The sequence below is a fragment of the Hyla sarda genome, chromosome 4, assembly GCF_029499605.1.
Source record: "Hyla sarda isolate aHylSar1 chromosome 4, aHylSar1.hap1, whole genome shotgun sequence".
In the NCBI taxonomy this organism is placed as follows: Eukaryota; Metazoa; Chordata; class Amphibia; order Anura; family Hylidae; genus Hyla; species Hyla sarda.
The window spans coordinates 260,324,855-260,349,910 of record NC_079192.1 but is presented as its reverse complement, the minus strand read 5'-3'; the positions used below and the strand labels follow the sequence as shown (position 1 = coordinate 260,349,910).

Sequence of the window (25,056 nt, the reverse complement as noted above, 5' to 3'; positions counted from 1 at the left end):
TTCAGCCGCGGTCGGGCCCTTTACAGCAATGCACGTCGCCGTAAAGCGACATGCATTGCTGTAATGGGACCCTGTAAACTACAACTCCCAGCATGCCCAGACAGCCCTTGGCGTCTGGGCATGCTGGGAGTTGCAGTTTTGCAACATCTGGAGGTCCACAGTTTGGAGACCACTGTGCCCTTCCAGATGTTGCAAAACTACACATCCTCAGCATGCCCTTACTGTCCAGGCATGCTAAGAGTTGTAGTTCTGTAACATCTGGCCCTTTAGATGTTGCAGAACTACAACTCCCAGCATGCCTGGACAGTTTTGGCATACTGGGAGTTGTAGTTTTGCAACATCTGGAAGGGCACAGATTGGGAACCACTGTATTAGTGGTCTGCAAACTGTAGTCCTCCAGATGTTGCAAAACTACAACTCCAAGCATGCTGGTTGTAGTTGTAGTTCGGCAACATCTGGCTCTAAAGATGTTGCCGAACTACTACTCCCAGCATGCCTGAGAATGTTTGGGAGTTGTGGTTTTGCAACAACTGGAGGCACACTGGTTGGGAAACATTGTCTGTTTCCTAACTCAGTGTTTCCCAAGCCGTGTGCCTCCAGCTGTTGCAAAACTATAACTACCAGCATGCACTGATAGACTGTGCATGCTGGGAGTTGTAGTTTTGCAACAGCTGGAGGTCCCCCCTTGTGAATGTACAGGGTACATTCACATGGGCAGGGGGCTTACAGTGAGTATCAGGCTGCAAGTTTGCGATGCAGCAAATTTTGCGCGGCAGCTCAAACTCGCTGTAACCCCCTGCCCATGTGACTGTACCCTAAAAACACTACACTACACTAACACAAAATAAAATAAAAAGTAAAAAACACAACATATACACATACCCCTACAACGCCCCCCTCCCCAATAAAAATGAAAAACGTCTGGTACGCCACTGTTTCCAAAATGGAGCCTCCAGCTGTTGCAAAACAACAACTCCCAGTATTGCTGGACAGCCGTTGACTGTCCAAGCATGCTGGGAGTTTTGCAACAGCTGGAGGCACCCTGTTTGGGAATCACTGGCGTAGAATACCCCTATGTCCACCCCTATGCAAATCCCTAATTTAGGCCTCAAATGCGCATGGCGCTCTCACTTTGGAGCCCTGTCGTATTTCAAGGCAACAGTTTAGGGCCACATATGGGGTATCGACGTACTCGGGAGAAAGTGCCTAACAAATTTTGGGGGGCTTTTTCTCCTTTCACCCCTTATGAAAATGTGAAGTTGGGGTCTACACCAGCATGTTAGTGTAAAAAAATTAATTTTTTACACTAACATGCTGGTGTTGCCCTATACTTTTCATTTTGACAAGAGGTAAAGGGGAAAAAAGCCCCCAAAATTTGTAATGCAATTTCTCCCGAGTACGGAGATACCCCATATGTAGGCGTAAAGTGCTCTGGGGGCGCACAACAAGGCCCAGAAGGGAGAGTGCACCATGTACATTTGAGGTGATTTGCACAGGGGTGGCTGATTGTTACAGCGGTTTTGACAAACGCAAAAAAAAAAAAAAACCCCACATGTGACCCCATTTTGGAAACTACATCCCTCACGGAATGTAATGAGGGGTGCAGTGAGAATTTACCCCCCACTAGTGTCTGACAGATCTTTGGAACAGTGGGCTGTGCAAATTAAAAATCTTGTACAGACCACTGTTCCAAAGATCTGACAGACACCAGTGGGGGTAAATGCTCACTGTACCCCTTGTTACGTTCCTCAAGGGGTCTAGTTTCCAAAATGGTATGCCATGTGGGTATTTTTTGCTGTCCTGGCACCATAGGGGCTTCCTAAATGCGACATGCCCCCGAGCAAAATTTGCTCTCAAAAAGCCAAATATGACTCCTTCTCTTCTGAGCATTGTAGTTCACCTGTAGTGCACTTTAGGTCAACTTATGGGGTACCTCCATACTCAGAAGAGATGGGGTTACAAATTTTGGGGGGTATTTTCTTCTATTAACCCTTGCAAAAATGTGAAATTTGGGGGGAAACACACATTTTAGTGAAATTTTATTTTATTTTTTTACATATGCAAAAGTCGTGAAACACATGTGGGGTATTAAGGCTCACTTACATCCTTGTTACGTTCCTCAAGGGGTCTTGTTTCCAAAATGGTATGGCATGTGTTTTTTTTTTGCTGTTCTGGCACCATAGGGGCTTCCTAAATGTGACATGCCCCCCAAAAACCATTTCAGAAAAACGTACTCTCCAAAATCCCCTGTCGCTCCTTCGGTTCTGAGCCCTCTACTGCGCCCACCGAACACTTTACATAGACATATGAGGTATGTGCTTACTCGAGAGAAATTGGGCTACAAATATAAGTATACATTTTCTCCTTTTACCCCTTGTAAAATTCAAAAATTGGGTCTACAAGAACATGCGAGTGTAAAAAATGAAGATTGTGAATTTTCTCCTTCACTTTCCTGCTATTCCTGTGAAACCCCTAAAGGGTTAAAAGGCTGACCGAATATCATTTTGTATACTTTGGGGGGTGCAGTTTTTATACTGGGGTCATTTGTGGAGTATTTCTAAGATGAAGACCCTTCAAAACCACTTCAAACCGGAACTGGTCCCTGAAAAATAGTGAGTTTGGAAATTTTGTGAAAAATTGGAAAATTGCTGCTGAACTTTGAAGCCCTCTGGTGTCTTCCAAAAGTAAAAACTTGTCAATTTTATGATGCAAACATAAAGTAGACATATTGTATATGTGAAAAAAAAATTAAAATATTTTTAATATCCATTTTCCTTACAAACAGAGAGCTTCAAAGTTAGAAATATGCAACATTTTCAAATTTTTCCTAAAATTTTCACATTTTTCACCAAGAAAGGATGCAAGTTACAAATTTTTTTTTACCACTATGTTAAAGTAGAATATGTCATGGAAAAACAGTCTCGGAATCAGAATGATAACTAAAAGCATTCCAGAGTTATTAATGTTTAAAGTGACAGTGGTCAGATGTTCAAAAAATGGCCGGGTCCTAAGGTGTAAAATGGCTGGGTCCTTAAGAGGTTAAGAGCACTGTGTAGAAATAAAACCCCTTCAGAAGTGGCAAAATTGCATTTTTTTTTTCATGTGGAAAAATGGTGTCATTACAAACTACAGTTGGCCACACAAAAAAAAAGCCCTAATATGGGTATGTGTAAGTAAAGGATGAAAAAAAAAAAACACCAGAGTTTTCAAGGCAAAAAAAAATTTTCTGAGCAAAAAAAATAAAAAAACGGACCGATTTTTCCCATAACAACCAGTCATAGCTCAGGTTTCATTTTACCAGAGCTTGTAAAGAAATTACACCAAGGCTGTGATTGGTTGCAAAACCAGTCAGTTTTTGTTTTTAGATTTATTTATTATATAAAAAAACATATAATGGACTATTATTTTACCACAGCTGCTAGCTACCTGATAAAATGTGGATTAAATAAAGTACGATATGCTGTTATAACAGATTTAAAAGAGAGCTTAATGAATGTCAAACTTTGTGCTAGTTATTTTTACCCTCTAGGAATACATCTCAGTTTGAAAAATTAAAACAGTTACCATTCAGCCCAATTTCACAGCAGCGATAAATTCTATTGCTATATAATACTAAGGCTAAAATGGAAAAATGTCAGTCTATTCGAACGTGTGTGCCTCCATAGGGTGCACCATGGCTGTTTTAACCATCTAAGACTGGGAATCAAGCATAGGGTGCTCAGTTCCAGTTTAGTGAGCCATTCACACTTCCTTCTAATGAAAGGTTAGACAGATACTGATCACGTAGGACAAGTTCAAGGACATTTCCTGTTAGCTCGGCTATAAAAGTGTACAAAAAAATATTGCAGTAGATGTCTGTATGAGCAGATCTCAGACTGATGACTACAGAATGTTTGCTTGGACTTAAAAGGTGAACTCCGGTAGAAAAATGTCTTTCAAATCATCTGGTGCCAGAAAGATATACAGACTTGTAAATTACTTCTTAAAATAAAATCTTAATCCTTCCAGTACTTATTAGCTGCTGTATGCTTCAGAGGAAGATGTATAGTTTTTTTCTGTCTGACCACAGTGCTCTCTGCTGACACCTCTGTCCATGTCAAGAACTGTCCAGAGCAGGATAAGTTTGCTATGTGAATTTGCTCTGGACAGTTCCTGACATGGACAGAAGTGTCAGCAGAGAGCACTGTGGTCAGACAAAAAAGAACAACTCAACTTCCTTTAGAGCATAAAGAAGCTGATAAATACAGGAAGGATTACATTATTATCTGTTTAACTTTCTGGAGCCAGTAAATATGAAAAAAAAAAAAAAAAAGGTTTTCCACCAGAGTCCCCCTTTAATAACTTGTAACAAAAATGCAATAGATGAACACCATCAGGGCACAGTGCAGTCTTCACATGTTAAAGAGAGACTACTATTGAGAACTAATGTCACATGAACACTAGGTCTTAATACATTACACAAGGGGTTGTCCAGTATTTATTTATTTTTTTTTGCAAAAATGGCACTCCCTTTGAAGTTAGTCCAGAAGAAAACAATGCTTAGTGAATATATCCTCCTTCTGGTGCTAGTTCAAATACAACTAGACAAATCCATTGTTTTGGCCCTGCCAAAAGGCTTTTCCTCTGTATCCATGGTTCAGTATGCATACTGGAAGAATGGTATGTGTCATATGCCACGATGGGTCAGCTAGTTAACTAGAAACAGAATGCCAACTTATCTCACAACAGTAGTATGGATAGTATGGTAACAATAAAAGTATTAATGCCACCTGGAACCACTTATTATTATACTGGGCATTACAGAATAGATCTACCTGCTGCTGTACATCAGGATTTATTTATTCTACTAATAATGCACTTTGTATTATAATTTTTTTTTTAATAACTCAAAATTAAGTTATAATAAACCATTTTACATATATTTCTTATTCTTACCTCTTATATCTGTTTGGCAAGTTTCTTTCCTAAACAAAAAAGAAAGAGACAGAAATTACTGGTAAAGAATAAATGCTCATCCTCAACAACTAAACGTTACATATTCTCCCCTGGTGGACTCCAATATCTGGAATCATGTATGTGTGTGTTCGAAAAAGAGCTGAAAAGCCATTTCCATCAAAATCTACAGATTTAAACACTGGCATAAAACAAGGAAAATCTGACCATCCCAAAACCAACTTATGAACACCAAATGTAACTCTAGTTTCTGTGACTTGCTGAATCATGTTTGCTTCAACCACCAAAGCTTTATGCAGAAAACCACACATATAGATCCAAAAGAAAAACATTCACAGTGTACATAAACTATTCCTATAAAGTACATGTAAACCCATCTAACATGGTAAACACAGTAAACCAAAGCAAACAGGATATTCACACATACTGGGGTTTATACAGAGCAGTATCATTTTGGTGACCTAAAATTAGGGCACTCAAAATCTAATTGTTAGGTGCCATATAATAAGCACAATTAAAATGTGTAAAAGGGGGGGGGGGGGGGGACAACAACATATACTTCTTATGGAAGGCTACAACAACCTCCACTGTAAAACATGCAGTGGGACATGTTGTCAACGTCAGGCTAAAAGCATTGGGCAAGTTCAGATTATGAACTGTCCATATAGATACAGTTACTATACATGTACAGGGGATCGCTGGAGTCTTCCAAATAAAAGCCAGTCTTTCTCTTCTCCTCTAAGTTCTCTCCCTCAGGGAACTACTAGCACCACTCTATATACATTTTATAGTAAAACGTGGGTGCTTGGACTTCCATGGGTCACACTGGTGATCACATAACTGGTGATGCAGCTGTATTTGAATGAAGCTAATGGGGATGTAGGACTAGTGATCGTGAGTGTGCATGATATGGGGGGGGGGGGGGATCCCAGAGTGCTTCTTTAAAGATATCAAAAAAGGTACAAGTGCTTAGGCTTCCATGGCAGCACCACACCTGACAGACATCAGAGCATTTTTCTCCAGGATTTGAGACTCTAATTTCATCATTAATTTAAAATAAAAAAGCTAAACATTTAATCTGCACTAAGGAACCCTTTTCCAATTTTTTACTTGCCAGATAAAAAAACTTTAACCTTGAAATATTCCACTAGAGCAGTCACAATAGGCTGACACTTCCTGTTTTCTGTAGGTCATGGGCCAGCTTTGCTGTGTAGACCAGGACAGTAAGTGCAGCATGGTATTCCATCCTGCCTTACAAAGACTGAACATACAGTACACATTAATAAAAGGGCTTAGGCTGGGTTCACATCACATTTCCTACATACAGCGACCGGATCCGGCTGGGAGTGGGGAAAACTGTGCGCTCCCATATCCCAGCCGGACCCACCCGGTTTTGCCATCTCACAGCCGGATCTGGTCCCCGTATGTAGGAAATGTGATGTGAACACAGCCTTATTCAGCATTCTAGGCCTGTGTGTACCATTTACCCACAATACTTTGGCCTCTGGAAGCTCCCCTTTTCTAGTTTGTTGGTTTATGGCATCTGGCCTTGAAAGTACCTCAATGTCAGTCTGATATCCTTATTGTCATTAATCTATGTGAAGAAATGCGAAAACTTGAGTTGTGCCTTTCCACATGAGCCTGTACTTTTACATTTCATGAGAATAAACTGCACTCGGACACCACATCCTGTCTGGATCACAGTTCTGAGGGTAATCTCTCTCATTTTGTTATTCAAATCCTTGCTCTAAGTAACATCTAGTGTTCTGGATCATATGACAGATCAACAGAGCACAGATGTACTAAGCCACTCACAACTAACGTGAAAGGAGCTTTATTATTTTTAGAAAACACGTGTTTATTTCTTAAAGTGTACTTATCATTTCAACAAACTTGTAACATGTCATAGTGGCATATCAGAAGTTTATATTGTATTTATATAAGTTGCCATGACCTTCATCAATCGCTGGAATACAGAGGCAGAATTGCGTGGCTGTACGAGCTGTGTCCCTTCATCTCCACTTTGCACAGCTAAAGAAAGCAGTATATAGAACTATAGGATGTCCCATAGTTTTTTTTTATTGTTATTCTGTATACCGCATATATATATATATATACACATATACACACACAATAAGAAAATGCCAGAATTGCAGTTTTTTTTGTTACCTCATATACCAGAAAAAAAATAGAATAAGATGGAATTAAACAGCCCTATCCACCTAAAAGTTACCATCAAAAGGATCATCACACAAAAACCAGTCCACATACAGCTTTGTAGAAAGTGTTTTAAAACTTAGTAAAATAGAAACAAAAACTATACAAATCTGATGTTGTCTGGTATCTAGCCCATAGACTAAAACTAATATGTCTTTTTTAAAAAAATTTTTTAACCATACAGTAAACTCAGTGCCCAACTTCCTTTTAATTCAGCCCCACTATGTTTTACATTAAATTCTATGGTAAAATTAAGGGTGCCACTGAAATGTACAACTGGTCCCACAAAAAACAAGCCCACATGTGACTCTCTGAGTTGAAAAAAAAAAGTTATGGCTCCTAGACAGTAAGGCAATGTTGAGAACAGGGTCCAAAAGCTCCCAGTGGAATAGCGCAGCAGTCGCACCGATGCCCAATGACTCCATTCATTGTCTATAGAAACTGATGGAGATAGATAAGTTACTGGATCATTTCTTGAGTTTACAGGTTGTCCCAGCAGTAGGAACCCCTCGCGCGATCATAAACCTACTGATCTTGTGGATTAGTAAGTGTTATGGAGTGTTAGAGGAGCTTTAATGTCCCTTTTGACAAGAAATGAAATAAATGAGAGAAATGTCTCCGATATGGCTTATTCCTTCTATATGATGATCATTCAGGAAGAATGCAATAATAAAGTTATGGTTAAATGTATATACAGACTGGTTGAAAAGCAGCCTCAGTTTACAATGTAATTCCACATGATGTATCTCTGCACAGCCAGGGTTGACATAATGGCTAATATGCTGATGGATGGCAGCTCCAGGAATGAAATGTATATATCTATTCACACATTTTAATAACATACTCAGGAAAGGGAGTGATGTGGACGGTGTGATTGGAAATGGTTTAGTTGCTCTACATTCTTGGCAATCATAGAGAAACACAAGGCACTGGGGAAGCAGGCGGCAAGTAAGACTACTGTTTACTAACTAGGGAACATGTACTAAATCAGATCTCCACATTCCTGACATACCATTCAGTCACAATTAAAAACACAACTCAGATTCCAAATACGACTAACAAAAGCAATTTTGTTAACATTTAAATGCCCAAAATGGATCACAAAGGGAGACTAAAAGCCAGAAAAAGCATTACCTTTCGATAAACAAATCCTTAGTTTCTGATTTGTGATTAGCTCATGACTGGCCCCAAGTCACATGCGATTATTTGGGTAAAGATTCACATGTGCCAACAGACCCCAAAGTCTACCAGGCTAGCAGGAATTAAAAGCAAATCAATTTTTACAAGGGGCCATCCAGGCTTTATTTATTTAATTTTTTTTATATGTGCTGGGTGGGATGAAAATGGAAAAAAAAAAAATATACTGACCTAGCCCTGGTCCCCCTGCTCCAGCAACATAAATTATTATTGTAAAAAGGATGGAATAACCCTTTAACTGTTTAACTGTATGACATTTTGTTTATTTCTGTAACAAGTTAAAGGAGTTGACCTGTTTATGAAAATATATCCCCTATCCACAGGATAGGGGATAAGTGTTTGATTGCGGGGTGTCTGACAGTTGGAAGCCCCTGCAATCTCCTACCCGGCCCCCTCCAGCTCTCCCTATGCACGAAGCTGTGTCAACCACCTCACAAAGTGGTGGTTGACACAACCCCTCCATGCTTCTCTATAGGAGAGCTGGAGATACACAAGAAAAGCTCTTCCGCTCTCCCTTAGAAATGCAATTTTTTTTGTGCTGTGATCTGTAGTTTTTATCTATATAATTTTTGTTTTGATTGGACTTTCTGGTCACTTTTTATTCATTTTTTTTCTATTCCAAAAAGTGACCAAAAAACAGCAATTCTGGAGTTTGCTATTTTTCTTGTTTACTTTCCCTGTGTGAAACACTGTTTAAAATGTATTAAACTTTTTTAAATTATTTATTGCGCATATTTTTAAGGCCCCATAGAAGACTATTACATGCAAACTTTCAATTACTAACACTGATTAATCCTATGCCATAGAATAGCACTAATCAGTGCTATTGGTGCTCTGCTTGTACAGCCTGGCTAAGGCACCTCCCTGCCTCGCAGAGATATTTAGAGATCCACCTATGAATATGGGTAGAAACTACTTCTGCACCAGTGGAGACTTTTTTTCTGGACTCTTGGAAAACAAATAAAACCATGAGAAAAAGTGGTCATACCTTTTATGAAACTAAGCAGTGAGGTCTTTCATGTAGCCAGCTGTATAAATCTAAGGCTGGGTCCACATCACGTTTTCTCCCATACGGGAGCGCATACGGCAGGGGGGAGCTAAAACCTCGTGCTCCCGTATGCCTTCGTATGCGCTCCCGTATGGAATTCATTTCAATGAGCCGGCCGGAGTGAAACGTTTGGTCCGGTTGGCTCATTTTTGCACTGTATGCGCTTTTTCGCCGGACCTAAAACTGTGGTCAACCACGGTTTTAGGTCCGGTTGTAAAAGCGCATACGGCGCAAAAATTAGCTGACCGGACCGAACATTTCACTCCGGCCGGCTCATTGAAATGAATTACATACGGGAGACGTATGGGAGAAAACGTGATGTGAACCAGCCTTAAGAGAGGGAGGGTTAGGGTCTTTCCAGAGGGCTGTTATATATGCCATAGCAGCATTCACCAGGTGACATGGGAGGGAATTTTAATACACCTTGAGGCATTGGTTTAAAGAAAAAAAAAAACATGCAGCTTTATTCTTTGATGCAAAAATTTTTTGTTGACAGAGCTTTATTTTATTTGCTGTTTATCTGTGCCACTTTGGGGGTATATGGCTTTTTGATTACTCATTTTCAATAGAATTTTATTAAGGTATTTCAACATGAAGAGAACAGTTTGGCACTTTTACTTTTTGATCCCTTCTATTCCATTTTTGAGATGTGAGATGAAAAAGAAACATTTATTTTGCTTAAAAAAAAACACGAAATTACTAACACCGTAGATTTACAGTAGGTAGTTATGGTTGCAGCAATAACAATTATGTCTACTTTTATTTGTGTCACTGGGAAACTTCTGTATGCTGCATCTTCCTGCCAAGGTCAGATAGAATGACAGAGGGAGTCTGACCTCTTAATGCCACTGTTACTAACGACTGCTGCATCTAAGAGGCAGCAACCAAGCTAGGCTGCCATGGTGATCACACAGACACAGTTTCTAAGCCTGTGCAATCACCATCATTTACATGTATCTTATACTGTATATACAGTGGAAGCCATACTCTTATTTGCACTTATAGGTTGTTCTTGGAGGGACCTTGAATTTTTGTATGTGCTTTCAGCAAAAAGGAAACTTATGTATAGTACGAATACATTATACTTATCTTTCGCTGAATTTCTGACTCACAGATGTTTGACTAACAGAGTAAACAAATACAAACCTGTAGATAATGTAGGCCTTCAGAAATAGCTCTAGTCTAGTTTATGGGCTGTGCCTAATAGTGCAGCTCAGCCCCATTCAAGCGAATGCTCTTTTAATGTTTGGTGGAGGTGCACTTTCAAAAATCAGTGCTCAAAAGTTTGCATACAACTTGCATAAAAAAATATGACTGATCATTCAAACAAACTGTCTTTATTTAAGGATAGTGATCATATAAGGCCAGTTATTATCACATAGTTGTTTGGCTCCTTTTTAAATTCTTATACCAGAAATCCCCAAAGTAGCCCTGGTCAAAAGTTTCTATACCCTTGAAAGTTTGGCCTTGTTACAGACACACAAGGTGACAAATACTGGTTTAAATGTCAATTACATGTTCATTTCCACACCTGTGGCTTTTTAAATTGCAATTCGTGTCTATGTATAAATAGTCAATGGCCCAGATTTATCAAACTGTGTGAGAGAAAAAGTTGACTGATTTTCCCACAGCAGCCAATCACAGCTCAGCTAAAAAGCTCTAATAAAGTGAAACCTGACCTGTGATTGGTTTCTCTCACACTGTTTGATAAATCTGGGTGAGTGAGTTTGTTAGCTGACACCTGGATGCATGGAGCAAGCTAGATACCAAGCAATGGGGAGCAGGAAAGTACTGTCAAAAGACCTGCGTAACAAGTTAATGGAACTTTATAAATACAGAAGATATCCAAAGGCTTGAAAATGCCAGTCAGTAGCAGTAAAAATATTATATGCTCCAATATCATCAGAAGGACTCTGATGTTGTGAATTATTATAGAGCAATAATCTTGAGCCAATTAAAAATATGACGGCAGGAAAGTTCACAAGTGATATGGGCATTAAAAGCCGCAAATTTGTTGGAGATACCAACTACTAATATTGCCTTATGGTATACCGCACTTACTTGTTACTGCTAATGAGGATTAGTGCGCAATGGAAGCAGAAGCTGGCTTACAGAGTTTCTTTGCCTCTATCCTGTGTGCCGCGCTATGCCCGACCATCTTATGCATACTCATTAGTCTTCACTCTCACATCCTAGTGATGTGAAAATGAAGAACAGGGGGCTTTATCTTGGAAATAGAGGGAGCAATTTAAGTAAGCTATACATCATTTTACCCCTGTTAATCTGCACTATAACCCAGTGTATTGGGTGCATTGCTCTGTTTTTGTCATTTTTATAAAAACTCAATATAAGAATATAAGATATATAAATAAAAAAGAAAATGCCAGTCAGTACTAATCAATCACTTATGAAGAAGTGTAAAATTCAGAGATGTCTTGATACGAAGTCAAGGTCAGGTAATATTTCAGCTAGAAGAATTGTTCCGGAAATAATGGAAAACCCCAAAAGGTAACTTCACCAAAAATGAGCTTCATGGTCAGATTGCCAGGAAAAAAGCCCAGTTCCAATATGACTGACAACTTTTTGAAATGCCTCAAAGCTTCTGCCACAATGCAATTTAGAGTGACAAAACAAAATAGAGAATTTTGGCACAACCATAAGCACTATGTTTGAAGAGGGGTCAACAATGCCTGTAGCTAAAAGACCACCATCCTCACTGTAAAGTATGATGGTGGATCACTGATTTTTTTAAAAAAAAAATTTTGTGGGGGGAGGGGCAGACAATTTGTATTCCTCTGCACAAAAGCTGAACATGGGGTGCTCTTGGACTTTCCAGCACGACTATGACCCAAAGCACAAGGCCAAGTTGATCCTACAGTGGCCATTGCAGAAAAAGCTGAAGGTTCTGTAGTGGGCATCACAGTCTCCTGAACTTAACATCATTTGAGCCACTATGAGGAGATTTCAAGTATGCAGTTCATGTAAGATGACCTGCAGGCATTTTGGTCAATAGGAATGGGCAGCTATATCACCAGCCTTATAGACAACTATTACAAAAGACTGCATGTTGTCATTGATGCTAAAGGGGGCAATATACAATATTAAGAACTGTGTGTGTGCAAGCTTTTGAATAGCGATAATTTTTTTTATTTGTTGTAATGTTTTATCTTTGTTTTATCTACAGCTGAATATGAATCCCATAAGAAATAAAAGAAATGTGTTTTGCCTCACTCATGTTTTTCTTTAAATTGTAAATATATTACCCATTCTCCAAGGGTATGCACACTTATGAGCACAACTGTATTCATAGCCAAGTATACTGAACTAAAACATAGACTAGTTTGTAGGACTGTACAAAACAGTGCTAAATAATTCTCACCGATTGCAAAAAGTCATTGGGGTCTATACTTAAGGATTCGTTCTGGAGGGTATTTTGCTGGGTAACTGCATCTGCTCTCTTCCTTTCTTTCTGTCCAGATTCATCATCCTCTTCATCTTCAGGGCTCTGCATAAAGAAAAAAAAAAGATGAATGAATTGGTCTATTCCATATGATTCTGTGCCCTTATATTAAGACAGATATATACTATAACCATTAATATATCATACTGAATCACAGAAACATTTATCTAGACATAAATGGGTGCACGAGTACCCAGCATTCTTACAAGATGAAAAAGATATAGAAAATACATAGTATATCTAAAATCTTTCTTAGAAAGTGGTATAATGACACAAATATAGATATCCTCTGTGTGAGAAATTGTTGAACTCAATAAACTAAAGTTCATCTTTTAGCAGGTCAACACTCCCAGCCACAAAGCCAAAGAAAGACTTCTGTAGCTCAAGATTCATAATGGTGCGTTTACACTACGGAATTCTCGTGGCTGAATTCCGCGAGCGGAGATGCCACCTGGCGGCCGCCGCTGAACATACATTGACGGCTATGGTCCGCTCGCAGATTCCACACAAAGAATGAACATGTTCTTTCTTTGAGCGGAACACTTTCAGCGGCGGAAATGTCTGCCGCTGAAATTCCGCAGATTGAACGGGTCTCACGGAAACCCCTTCACACTAATGTTAAAGTTCACACCGCGGAATTGCGCCCGCAGATTTCTGCCCGGAAATTCCGTGGCAATTCCGTAGCGTGAACGTACCCTATGGCTGAACGTCCTGCGCTGGGACAGTAAAAGTCCTGATCTCAATCTATTTGAGATTGTGTGTCACTACTGAACAATGGCAGTCCATAAAAACCATCCAAATAGCTGCAGCACAGTGGAGCATCTGCCTGGAGGAATGGGCCAAAATCATTTTTACATGAAATTCTGAGTCTGCGCTCATAGAACACAAAGGGAGGATATAATCTGTCCAGTGGAGTAGAAGAGAATAATTAGACATAAAATCGTGACATGGTGTCCCCAAGGGGCTACACAGCCAGCAGTTGCTCTGAAATATGCACTGACACACTGCAGTTTCTCAAGTCACTGACATGAGAGGTCACACAAGTTATAGGCATTATACTGAGAATCTAACCAAAAGTAAAAAAAAATCTCTTCAGCTTGCCAAAGCAAACTTTAAACAGATCTTCTCTTACTCAGTGTCAGTGATAACACTGTAACTAATAGCATGCCAAAAAAAATCCTCAGTTTTAAAAGAGAATATTTAATTTGTACATATATACATATTTATTTAATTCATTTATGTAGTACCAACATATTCCACAGCAGTGTACAGAAACGATCGTCAATCAATTGATGTCCACACTGGAACAATTTTCGCAAATCTACACCAGCCCAAAGCTGGCTTACAAAACGGGACGTGGACAGCATTTGAAAAAAGTTGTGCACCTTTTGGCGCAATGGGTGAAAACTAAAAGATTTTACCATCATTTTAAAATAGATGGTTTATGTATTAAACTGTTTTGTTAAATGGGTACTGTCGTTTCAACAAACTTTACATACATCAATGGTACAAGTGAATGTAAAAAAAAAAGCACTAGCTGAGGGACAACTAAAAAAAATGATGCAGCCAAAAATCTAAAAAATAAAATTATACAGGGACCAGAAATAGTGCTACTACTCATGTATGCACACAATGGCTTATCCTTAGGCTAGGTTCACATTGTCGTTTGCATCTGACTTGTTTAGGAACCTTTCGGATGTTTTTATTTTCTTGGCCGAACGGACCCTGAAACGGGTCATATGCAGATAGCTACTGCCAGGTCCCGACAGACCCCATGCAAGTGAATGATCCAGTAATTTTAGAATTAAGCAGAGAGAAAAAAAAAAAAAAGAGTGCTTTCACTATTTTTTTTTTCTCCGCTAAACTTGACGGAACTGCAGACGGAGCTCCACCTAACTGAGCCTGATGGCAGTGTGAACACGCCCTAAAAAGTTACCTGAAACAACATGTACACTTTAAGGGGTTAACAATAAAATGACCTCTAGTATTAAGAGCTTACTTAAGAAATACCACAGAATCACTGGAGAATGAAACACAATGGACATTGATCTGCTAATAGAACAATGCGGGAGAAATAGAAGAAATATTCCATGTTTATTGAATACATTTGCTGAACTCTTCCCCAATGATCCCCTCTGAAGACAAATGTAGGTTATTAAACATGTAACAGCAGCAGTACAATAAATGTGTATTATAATAAATGGCGTAGAACATTCATGCTGAACAGTAAAATGCAAAGCATCTGCTTGTATTATACGGTGGGTTTAAGGAAGTAAAAAAAAAACATTCCTTCATTTATTGGAGGAATGTTCCTTAGATCTGGTGGAGAAGCAGTCTCCTTATAAGGTTAAGCTTTGTACTCTTAGCTCACAATATTGTTCTTATCTGTATCAAGAGGAGATTGTTACATTGCATGGCCCTTTATTGATACTTTATAATTACCTAATATACCAATAATAAACTCACATAGGAATGTAAAATAAAAGGATAAAATAGGAACAGTATCCAATGTTACATTTAAACATACATTGTAAGTCACATAATATATCTAGATCAGTGGTCTCAAACTGTGGCCCTCCAGATGCATGCTGGCAGTTGAAGTTTTTCAACATCTGGAGGGACACAGTTTGAGACCACTGATCTAGAGGTATCTTTACACATACATACAAGTCATTACAGTCATTAAAGGGGTATTCTGGTGAAAAAAAATTTTTCCAAATCAACTGGCTCCAGAAAGTTAAACAGATTTGTAATTTACTTCTATTAAAAAATCTTAATCCTACAGTGCTCTCTGCTGACACTTCTGCTTGTCTCAGGAACTGTACAGAACAGGAGAGGTTTAATATGGGGATTTGCTCCTACTCTGGACAGGTTCTGAGACAGATAGAGGTGTCAGCAGAGAGCACTGATGTCAGACAGAAAAGAACCACTCAACTTGGTAGGATTAAGATTTTTGAATAGAAGTAATTTACAGATTTATAACAATAAAAGAATGCAGCATTCACTCCCCGCAACAACGGCATCAACATTCCCGGCTGGAGGGGATCGCGGGTCGGCATCTTCAGGAGCGCTCAGAGGCTACAACCGGTTTGTTTCACGCGCTGCTGCGCGCTTCGTCCGGCCTTTCCATCTACGTCATCGCGCTACCCACGTTATATCATGTGAACTAGGGGGTAGTCATGGTGATCGTAAACAGTGAGCTGATCAGCTCTGGTAACGCTCGTGTGCGATTTATATAAGAAAAATAGGTATGAATGAGTGCTAATCTTTAATTATGTCACTTATGACTATAAAATAGAGTGTAAGCTATCCTAAAGAGACTAAAAATAGTAACGTTAAAAACATAATAGTAGTACTACTGTGTAACAAGTATAGACTGAAAATGGGACTAGTTATGTTGTATAGATTAACAGGTTTATATATTTAATAAATATGGTGACAGATCTCATTTGTCATTGAACCCAAGGGGTCCCTGTGCATCACTTTTTAGGATCCATTTGGATTCTCTTTGTAGCAAGAGGGCGTGCCTATCGCCGCCATCTTGCGGGTTCTCAACGCGTTCCAGTCCGCCAAACTTCAGGACTTTCCAGTCATTCGCGTGAACCTATTATGTTTTTAACGTTACTATTCTTAGTCTCTTTAGGATAGCTTACACTCTATTTTATAGTCATAAGTGACATAATTAAAGATTAGCACTCATTCATACCTATTTTTCTTATATAAATCGCACACGAGCGTTACCAGAGCTGATCAGCTCACTGTTTATGATCACCATGACTACCCCCTAGGTCAAATGATATAACGTGCGTAGCGCAATGACGTAGATGGATAGGCCGGACGAAGCGTGCAGCAGCGCGTGAAACAAACCGGTTGTAGCCTCTGAGCGCTCCTGAAGATGCCGGCCCGCGATCCCCTCCAGCCGGGAACGTTGATGCCGTTGTTGCGGTGAGTGAATGCTGCATTATTTTATTGTTATATATTGATACTTTATCCAGTCGCATGCACCCCGCAGGTATTATGGAGTAACTGGACCCTGACAACTGCCGCAGACCCCTAATATTGGTACCACCATTATACAGAGTTGCTCTCCTTCTGTTCTTTTTTCTTTATTGTGTAATTTACAGATTTTTTTAACTTTCTGGAGCCAGTTGATATGAAAAAATGTTTTTTGAATCAGAATACCCCTTTAATAAGACTCACATATCACACTATACTCTGACTAGTGTTTATAGTTATTTACCTATTCAGAGGACATACATGATATTGATGGAGCTTTCTCAAAAGTGGTACACAGGTAAAGCGGCATAGTTGCCCGTGGCAACCAGTTGGCTCCTTATATTTTCTAGAGTAATCTGCTTATTTGCCAAAACAGAGCTACTGCAGGATTTTGTCCCAGGACTCTTCCAAAAGTGTTTGTACAGGATTTATGAACTGGAGATGGAAGTGATGTTATGCCTCCACCGAACACTGTCAGATCGAGAGGGCAACTTGTTTTGTAGCTAATGTTAACAGATGAGAAGTGAGAAATAATTTAGATTTGCTGAACATAATATTTACGCTGGTTTTAGTGTTGGGTGATGTGGACGTAGATGGTCTTTCATGAAAGCACAGATAATCTGGCAGTCTGGAAACTTTGTCCATTGCTACATTTGCCAGACTACTCAGGTCTCATCCCAAAACCTACAAACACCTTTTAGACTTGGTTTAAAGGGAAACTGATTAGTGTCACCCACACTAACTTGTTGGTACAAGAGTGTGTGTAGTGCAGGTAACACTGATGATAACAATACTAATCTACCCATGATCTTTGCCCTTGTTCATCTGTTATCTTCTTTAGTCTGGCGGCATACTTGGTGCATGGCAGGAGCATGCTACCATCACCACTGCTGCCATCACACCCCCTCCTATAGACATGAATGGAGGGGGTATGGCGTGATGTCATGCCTCCAGTCCTGGAAACACAGAGGTTTACGAGACTGGAGCAGAAGCCCGGCATAGGATGAGGCTGCTGCGCGGAGATCGCAGGGGTTCCCAGCGGTGGGCCCCCCGCGATCAGACATCTTATCCCCTATCCATTGGATAGGGGATAAGATGAATATGGCCGGAATACCCCTTTAAATGGTTCACTCTGTGACAATTGACAGGATGTTTTACCATTATTAGCTGAGTATCTTCTGATATAACACTTGGGTGAAAGGATCTCATGGACAGATTTTACAAGAGCTGCTCAAATTTACATAAACACATAAATGGATTATGAGAAGAGTCAAGTTTTAGCACATCTAGACAAACTTCTTGCTGATCCTACCCAAGAAGCTTATTCCAGTGAAGTCCACAGCACTTTACATATCGGTGCATGAACAGGTTGACAATAACCCAATGAATGTTTCTAAAGGCAGATACTGAGTCTTTTGAACTTACATAGCTATTTGCTATCTTCTTGTCAAAACATATTTTCTTATTTTCTCCAGGACATTTGCCTGACGAGTAGTAGGAAGCTGTAATACTTGTGTGCCATGTTATAGATGCAGTGGAGCAGCATCTTGGTAACGGTCACTGTTTATACGGATCTGCCTGGGCACATTACAACTTCCCATATTCCCCTCTAAAACTGCAGAGAGAGTGTCCCTACTTGAATCAGGGCCCAGGATGTGTCATCACAGGACATTTTATTCGCTACCATGTTCTGTCTACAGACAGCTTGTCATTTTCTGTTTGAATAAAATAAAGTTGTTTTTCTTAGCTGTATCTCTATATCTATTCATCTAGTCATCGATCTCAACCAGCAGGAGATAAAGAAAGGGCTGCAGTGATACAAATCTTTTCTTACACTGCTCCATACAGAAATGACTGGAGTGCATGCTGTGTCCAAGTGACTATTGCTAACAAACAACATAGATGATTCCATTTTAAACTGGGATTAAATTCTGAATTTACAATCTACATATTGAGGTTTTTTAATGGTATTACCTCATTTCCTGTTACAAATTCTGTCTTTTGGCTAAATTATCTACACAGGAAAGCGAACAAATAGTTAAGATAATGGACAATATGCAATGGATGGGATTCCTTGTACGATGCCTAATAAATTCTACACCAGATCATTTGTCTTGCTTACTTATAAATCCATTTCCCAGATGGTCATAATATCCGCAAAGTGCTCCCCTCCACCACACATGAAACATGTAGTCTTACATAAGTGTCCATTGATATTCCACAGTTAAAGCTCCGCAATTGTAAGCAGAGAGGATAGAAAGATAAATAGCTAGTCAGTCTAGATTTACCACTAGAATACTAAATATTTGTGACTTTCCAAATTGCAAAAAGTTGTCTAGTTTGAGGGAAAAAAAAAAAAGTATAAAGGGTTAGCATGCAAATCCTTCTTACGTTGCACAATAAAGTTACAGAACCTGCCTTATATATTAGATTCTGACTCAAGCCATAATGATGGTGTTTGTAAAAGAGAAGGCTGAGTGAGCAACTAAGGCTAAGGAGGAATGTTTTCACAAACACAAGCAGTTCACATTCTTCCTTACATGGAGACAAAATTCTCTTGAATGAAAGGAAACAAGAGCTGCACATTGGAAATTCACTGGAAGCAGCCAAGCAAACTTGTGATTCTATACCATACCTCCTAATCTGTAGAAGATAATACTCTATCCGATTCCTATGGTAAAACGTTCCAACAGTAATTTAATAACATCCGGGTTAATAATCGTTAGTACTAATAAAAACCTGTGCCAGCGCCTGGTTATGTTCTCTCCCTGGATTTATTGGGTGGTTTAATAAAGGGCTTATCCTTGTTCTCTCACACAAAACTAACTTACAAACTCTAATGCTTCTTTCACACTACAAAATTACTCTGTTTTAAAGATCCGTTGGAAGTTCCGTCTCAAAATCGGCTGTAAAACGGCAGTTACAAAATCCTATACGGCAGTTACAAAATCCCATTGTAGTCTATGGGATTTTTCTAATAGCCGTTTTAACCCGTTATCACCCGTTATTAATAACGGCCGTTATTTTGTGATGGGTGATAGTAACGGGAGAATTAGTGCATGCACTATTTCTCCCATTCATTCGCCTGTCACAAAATAACGGCCGTTATTAATAACGGGCGATAACAGGTTAAAATGGCTATTAGAAAAATCCCATAGACTTTAATGGGATTTTCTAAAGGCCGTATAGGCCGTATAGTAACTGCCGTTTTACAGCCGATTTTCAGACGGAACTTCCAACGGATCTTTAAAACAGAGTAATTTTGTAGTGTGAAAGGGGCCTAAGCAGGCAAAACTCTTGACTGACCAGAATTCGATCACCTTTATCAAAAGTGTTCTATAAACTTTGTCTAAGTTACTGCAGCAAATGACAAGGCCAATCTTAAAGGGGTACTCGGGAGGAATTTTTTATTTTTTTTTAAATCAACTGGGGCCAGAAAGTAAAATAGATTTGTAAATTACTTCTATTAAAAAAATTCTTCCAGTACTTATTAGCTGCTGAATACTACAGAGGAAATTCTTTTCTTTTTGGAACACAGAGCTCTCTGCTGACATCACGAGCACAGTGCTCTCTGCTGACATCTCATCCCATTTTAGGAACTGTCCAAAGCAGGATATGTTGGCTATGGGGATTTTCTCCTACTTTGGACAGTTCTTAAAATGAGAGCACTGTGCTCATGATGTCAGCAGAGAGCTCTGTGTTCCAAAAAGAAAATAATTTCCTCTGTAGTATTCAGTAGCTAATAAGTACTGGAAGGATTAAGATTTTTTAATAGACGTCATTTACAAATCTGTTTAACTTTCTGGCACCAGTTGATTTTAAAAAAAATAATAGTTTTCCACCGGAGTACCTCATTAAAGGAATTTTTGAGACATATAAAGAAAAAAAAATCTACAATGGTAATAAAGTAACAAAAAGACACCATACTGAAACATATGCTGTTAGGGCTGGAGGGCTGATAGTGAAGGACACCTCACTCACGCATCATAAAGTGATGTATACTGTCCTTAGCCTTATTGGTGTAGTGCACACGTGTGATAAGCCAGGGATGGCAGTCAAGAACTATACTCTTAGTATATTACAGGACAGCAGGGCTGTTCGGCTTCAGAGCGGCAGTTTCTGGACATTAAACCCCAGTAATGTAAAGGCATACTGATTTAGAGTTCCAAAACAAGCTGACAAGTGTAGATCTGAAGATTACTTCAAAATCAAGACTCAAGTGATCAGGAGACTGATTTTCTGGAAGTCCCTTAGATGACTTGCATGGGACTTTTGGCAAATAGATCTCCTGATCGCTTTAGTCTAGGACAAGTCTCGGGATATGAAACTTCCCAGAAATGTAAACAGATATCCTGCCACTGGAGCTATCGTCGGAGGTATGCTTTATATGTAAAAGTTATAAAAAAAAGGCTCCTGTAAGCTGTAAATTATTTTTGATGTAGAGGACATGATCTTATTTGGAGTCCTGTACAATACACATGTATCTATTCATCTAAAAAAAAAAAAATATTTATACTGTGCCAGAAAAAAAAATATGACGCCACCATCGGGTGTCCAAAGAAGTAGCTCATCCATCCTGGCAGAGATAAAGAGAAGTACAGTACTGCACTATGCTGCAGGTTGGCACTACTCTAGAGCCAATCAGTGCATGCACCTTAGTAATACAGGTGTTTTACCAGAAATGCCCACTCACATGTACCACAGACACAGAAAGCCTGTTGCATTGTATGTTGAGTATGGTTTCACTTTACAATAGTGCAGGAGAGACCATCGTATGCTAAAAATATTGTAACTTGGGGCCCTGGTAATTTTAGAGACCATTGTATTTACATGGTGTGGTACTAGACATTTCAGCTGCAAGACCAGCTGTGAGCCAACTTGTATATATCTTAAATATAACTTAGAAAAATCTAAACCTGAAAAATTGACACAAATGTTACTGTACACTTATTTTTTGATCTCTTACACAGTTGACATGCCTGGCCTCTATATGTGGCTTAAGAACGCTCATTACAGTGTATTCAGGCAATGCTGATGTGTGGCTGTGTGGTGAACCGGAAACATGGATTAGTCATGCTAGTGATGTGGGCTAGTTCGCAAAGTTATCTGGAAGATTTAGTTTCACGAGCCAGGCTTCCATCTCCTTTGTAGAAAATCATTAGATAACCAAGCCAAAGAAAGAAACGGGACTCGGAACTTAACTGGCTCACTGAGTGACACACAATTGCCTTTGTGTACAGAGTGATGCCAAATGTAAGCTGAAATAAACTTCCATTCATTATCATGGCAGCTCCTGAAAGAGGCACCTAAATTCTTTATTTACCACAGGCTGCTAAGCATATTTTCCTTCCTAAATTCTTTCGCAACAGTATTACAATTCTCATATTATATCTGCATTAAGGCCCTTTGATCTCAAAGTTCTAACATCTTCTGGCTGTTTTACACTTCACACGCGGAAAAGAACAGTGAGAGGAATTAGGTTTCATTATGCTGGGTGACATTTTCTCCTCTAAAGAGCAGATCACAGCAATTCCAGGCATTGCTGACTAAAGAAGTAGCTGAGCAAACATGCTCTGGCAATTAAATAGCTTTACCGATATAACACATTAATACATCTATTTGCTTCTATGGAAAGGAAAGGATAAAACCATGGATTACAAAGACAACATTCGGATGCCATTTAAAAAACATCACAAAATTTTTATCTGTAAACAAAAAACTGTTGTTTTGCACTATGGATGAAATGAAAGATGTGGGAAAGTAAAAGAGAATCTTCAAGCACAAACCAAAGAAAGATAAAACATCTCAATTCCAGTGACTTAAAATGTACCTGTCATTAGCATAAACTTTTTATAAAATGTAGAAAATAACATATGTATGGGGTGTCAGGTGATGGTAATGTGCAAATTAACCTTTTCGTGACGGCAGGGCTTAGTTAACCTAACCACCATCCGAGGTTGAGCCAACTTCTCCTGTGCCAGGCACGGGGCAATAAATACTGAGGCAGGATAGATGGTAACATCCTTTACAGCTCAGATTGGTACAAAGGGAGGTACAGGGTAAACCTTGGAAGCCCATCGCCTTTCTGGGACTTGTAGTAGCTTGAATTGTGCTGTAATTGATTGACTTGCTGTATGGCAACCCACACTGACTTTAGTGTTGCAGAATGACTGACTTGAATAACTCACTTGAGTCCCCAGTACAGAGTGCTTACCGCTAGGCTTTGACATTCACCTTAGCGCAGGGGACTTGCTTTAGAAGATGCGTGATTGCATCTTAGGTTAGGTTGAGGCCTCCTCAGAACACCTCACACTCTCTCTTCAGACTTTCTCCAGGATGCACCTCAGCTTACACTGAACTCTCCTCTACTTCTCTCTCTCTCTAACTCTGAACTCCTACCACTATATATGGCAAATTTGGGGGATTCCCATTGGGGCTGACAGGTTATTTGGTTTACCTCATGCACACTCCCCTATCAACAGGTTTAAACAGGCTTAAAGCAGAAGGTAAATAGAAAATGCTAGAACATAAACCATAGCATAACACTGCATTATATTGAATCCTGAGTAATGTGGGCCCAAGACGGACACTGAAGGCAACATCTGCCACACAGGGTGGGCAGAATACTATATTCTGTACTGGGTTACCACATGTATATTTGTAATATACATTGTTTACATTTTTTATTTTATTTTTGTACTTGCACCTAATGCCTGTCTCTTTGAGGAGACAAGCAGGGCTCTGTGCAGTGAGGACAAGCAGGGCTCTGTGCACTGAAGACAAGCAGGTCTCTATACACTGAGGACAAGTAGGGCCCTGTGCACTGAGGACAAGCAGGGTCCTGTGCACTGAGGACAAGTAGGGCCCTGTGCACTGAGGACAAACAGTGCTCTGCACAGTGAGGACAAGCAGGGCTCTGTGCACTGAGGACAAGCGGGGCTCTGTGCACTGAGGACAAGCGGGGCTCTGTGCACTGAGGACAAGCCGGGCTCTGTGCACTGATGACAAGTAGGCTCTGTGCACTGAGGACAAGTAGGGCTCTGTGCCCTGAGGACAAGCAGGGCTCTGTGCAGTGAGGACAAGCAGGGCTCTGTGCAGTGAGGACAAGAAGGGTTCTGTGCACTGAGGAAAAGCAGGGCTCTGTGCACTGAGAACAAGCAGGGCTCTGTGCACTGAGATCAAGCAGGGCTCTGTGCACTGAGATCAAGCAGGGCTCTGTGCACTGAGGACAAGAATGGCTCTGTACACTGAGGACAAGAAGGGCTCTGTATACTGAGGACAAGTAGGGCTCTGTGCACTGAGGACAAGCAGGGCTCTGTGCACTGAGGACAAGCAGGGCTCTGTGCACTGAGGACAAGCAGGGCTCTGTGCACTGAGGACAAGCAGGGCTCTGTGCACTGAGGACAAGCAGGGCTCTTTGCACTGAGGACAAGTAGGTCTCTGTGCACTGAGGACAAGCAAGGCTCTGTACACTGAGGACAAGCAGGGCTCTGTGCACTTAGGACAAGCAGGGCTCTGTATACTGAGGACAAGCAGGGCTCTGTGCAGTGAGGAAAAGCAGGGCTCTGTACACTGAGGACAAGCAGGGCTCTGTACACTGAGGACAAGTAGGGCTCTGTGCATTGAGGACAAGCAGGGCTCTGTACACTGAGGACAAGCATGGCTCTGTACACTGAGGACAAGCAGGGCTCTGTGCACTGAGGACAAGCAGAGCTCTGTGCAGTGAGGACAAGCAGAGCTCTGTGCAGTGAGGACAAGCAGGGCTCTGTGCACTGAGGACAAGCAGTCTGACAAGCCAGAAGCCTGCACAGAGCCCTGCATGTCCTGCCTTCCCTTCTGTATTGGGTCTCCTCACAGAGACACGCAGGCAATAGCTGCAGGGGCATATACATGATATCAAATGTTTTTGCTAAGGACAGCTACACTATAAGTATTGGTGCATGAAATCAACTTCCTAGCAATATTTTAAGATTACCTTTATACTAAAACATTATTTACTGCATTTCTGTCCAGAAGTAAGGGTGTATCACATGACTGGAAGTGACCTAATGTGAATGAACCCATGTTTGATTAAACACTTCATGGCTAAAGTTATTCCACGTTTTTTTTAATACCCAGGGTTAAATCCTACTCCTTATACAGTCAGGAATTCTAAGGGTAGGGTCACACGTAACGTGTCCCCCGC

General features: G+C 40.1%; 1 protein-coding gene across 6 annotated transcripts in view; it reads right to left on the bottom strand.

Moving 5' to 3' along the window:
* The window catches only part of PAWR (pro-apoptotic WT1 regulator), a 205,167-nt gene that overhangs the window by 24,720 nt on the left and 155,391 nt on the right, over window positions 1-25,056 (bottom strand). For all 6 annotated transcript variants that reach the window (XM_056574049.1, XM_056574046.1, XM_056574044.1 and 3 more), the window contains exons 3-4: window positions 12,795-12,920; window positions 4,936-4,964 (exon numbers count right to left, since the gene is read on the bottom strand). In XM_056574049.1, the coding sequence (XP_056430024.1) occupies window positions 4,936-4,964; window positions 12,795-12,920 (155 nt within the window). The remainder of the gene's footprint in view (window positions 1-4,935; window positions 4,965-12,794; window positions 12,921-25,056) is intronic.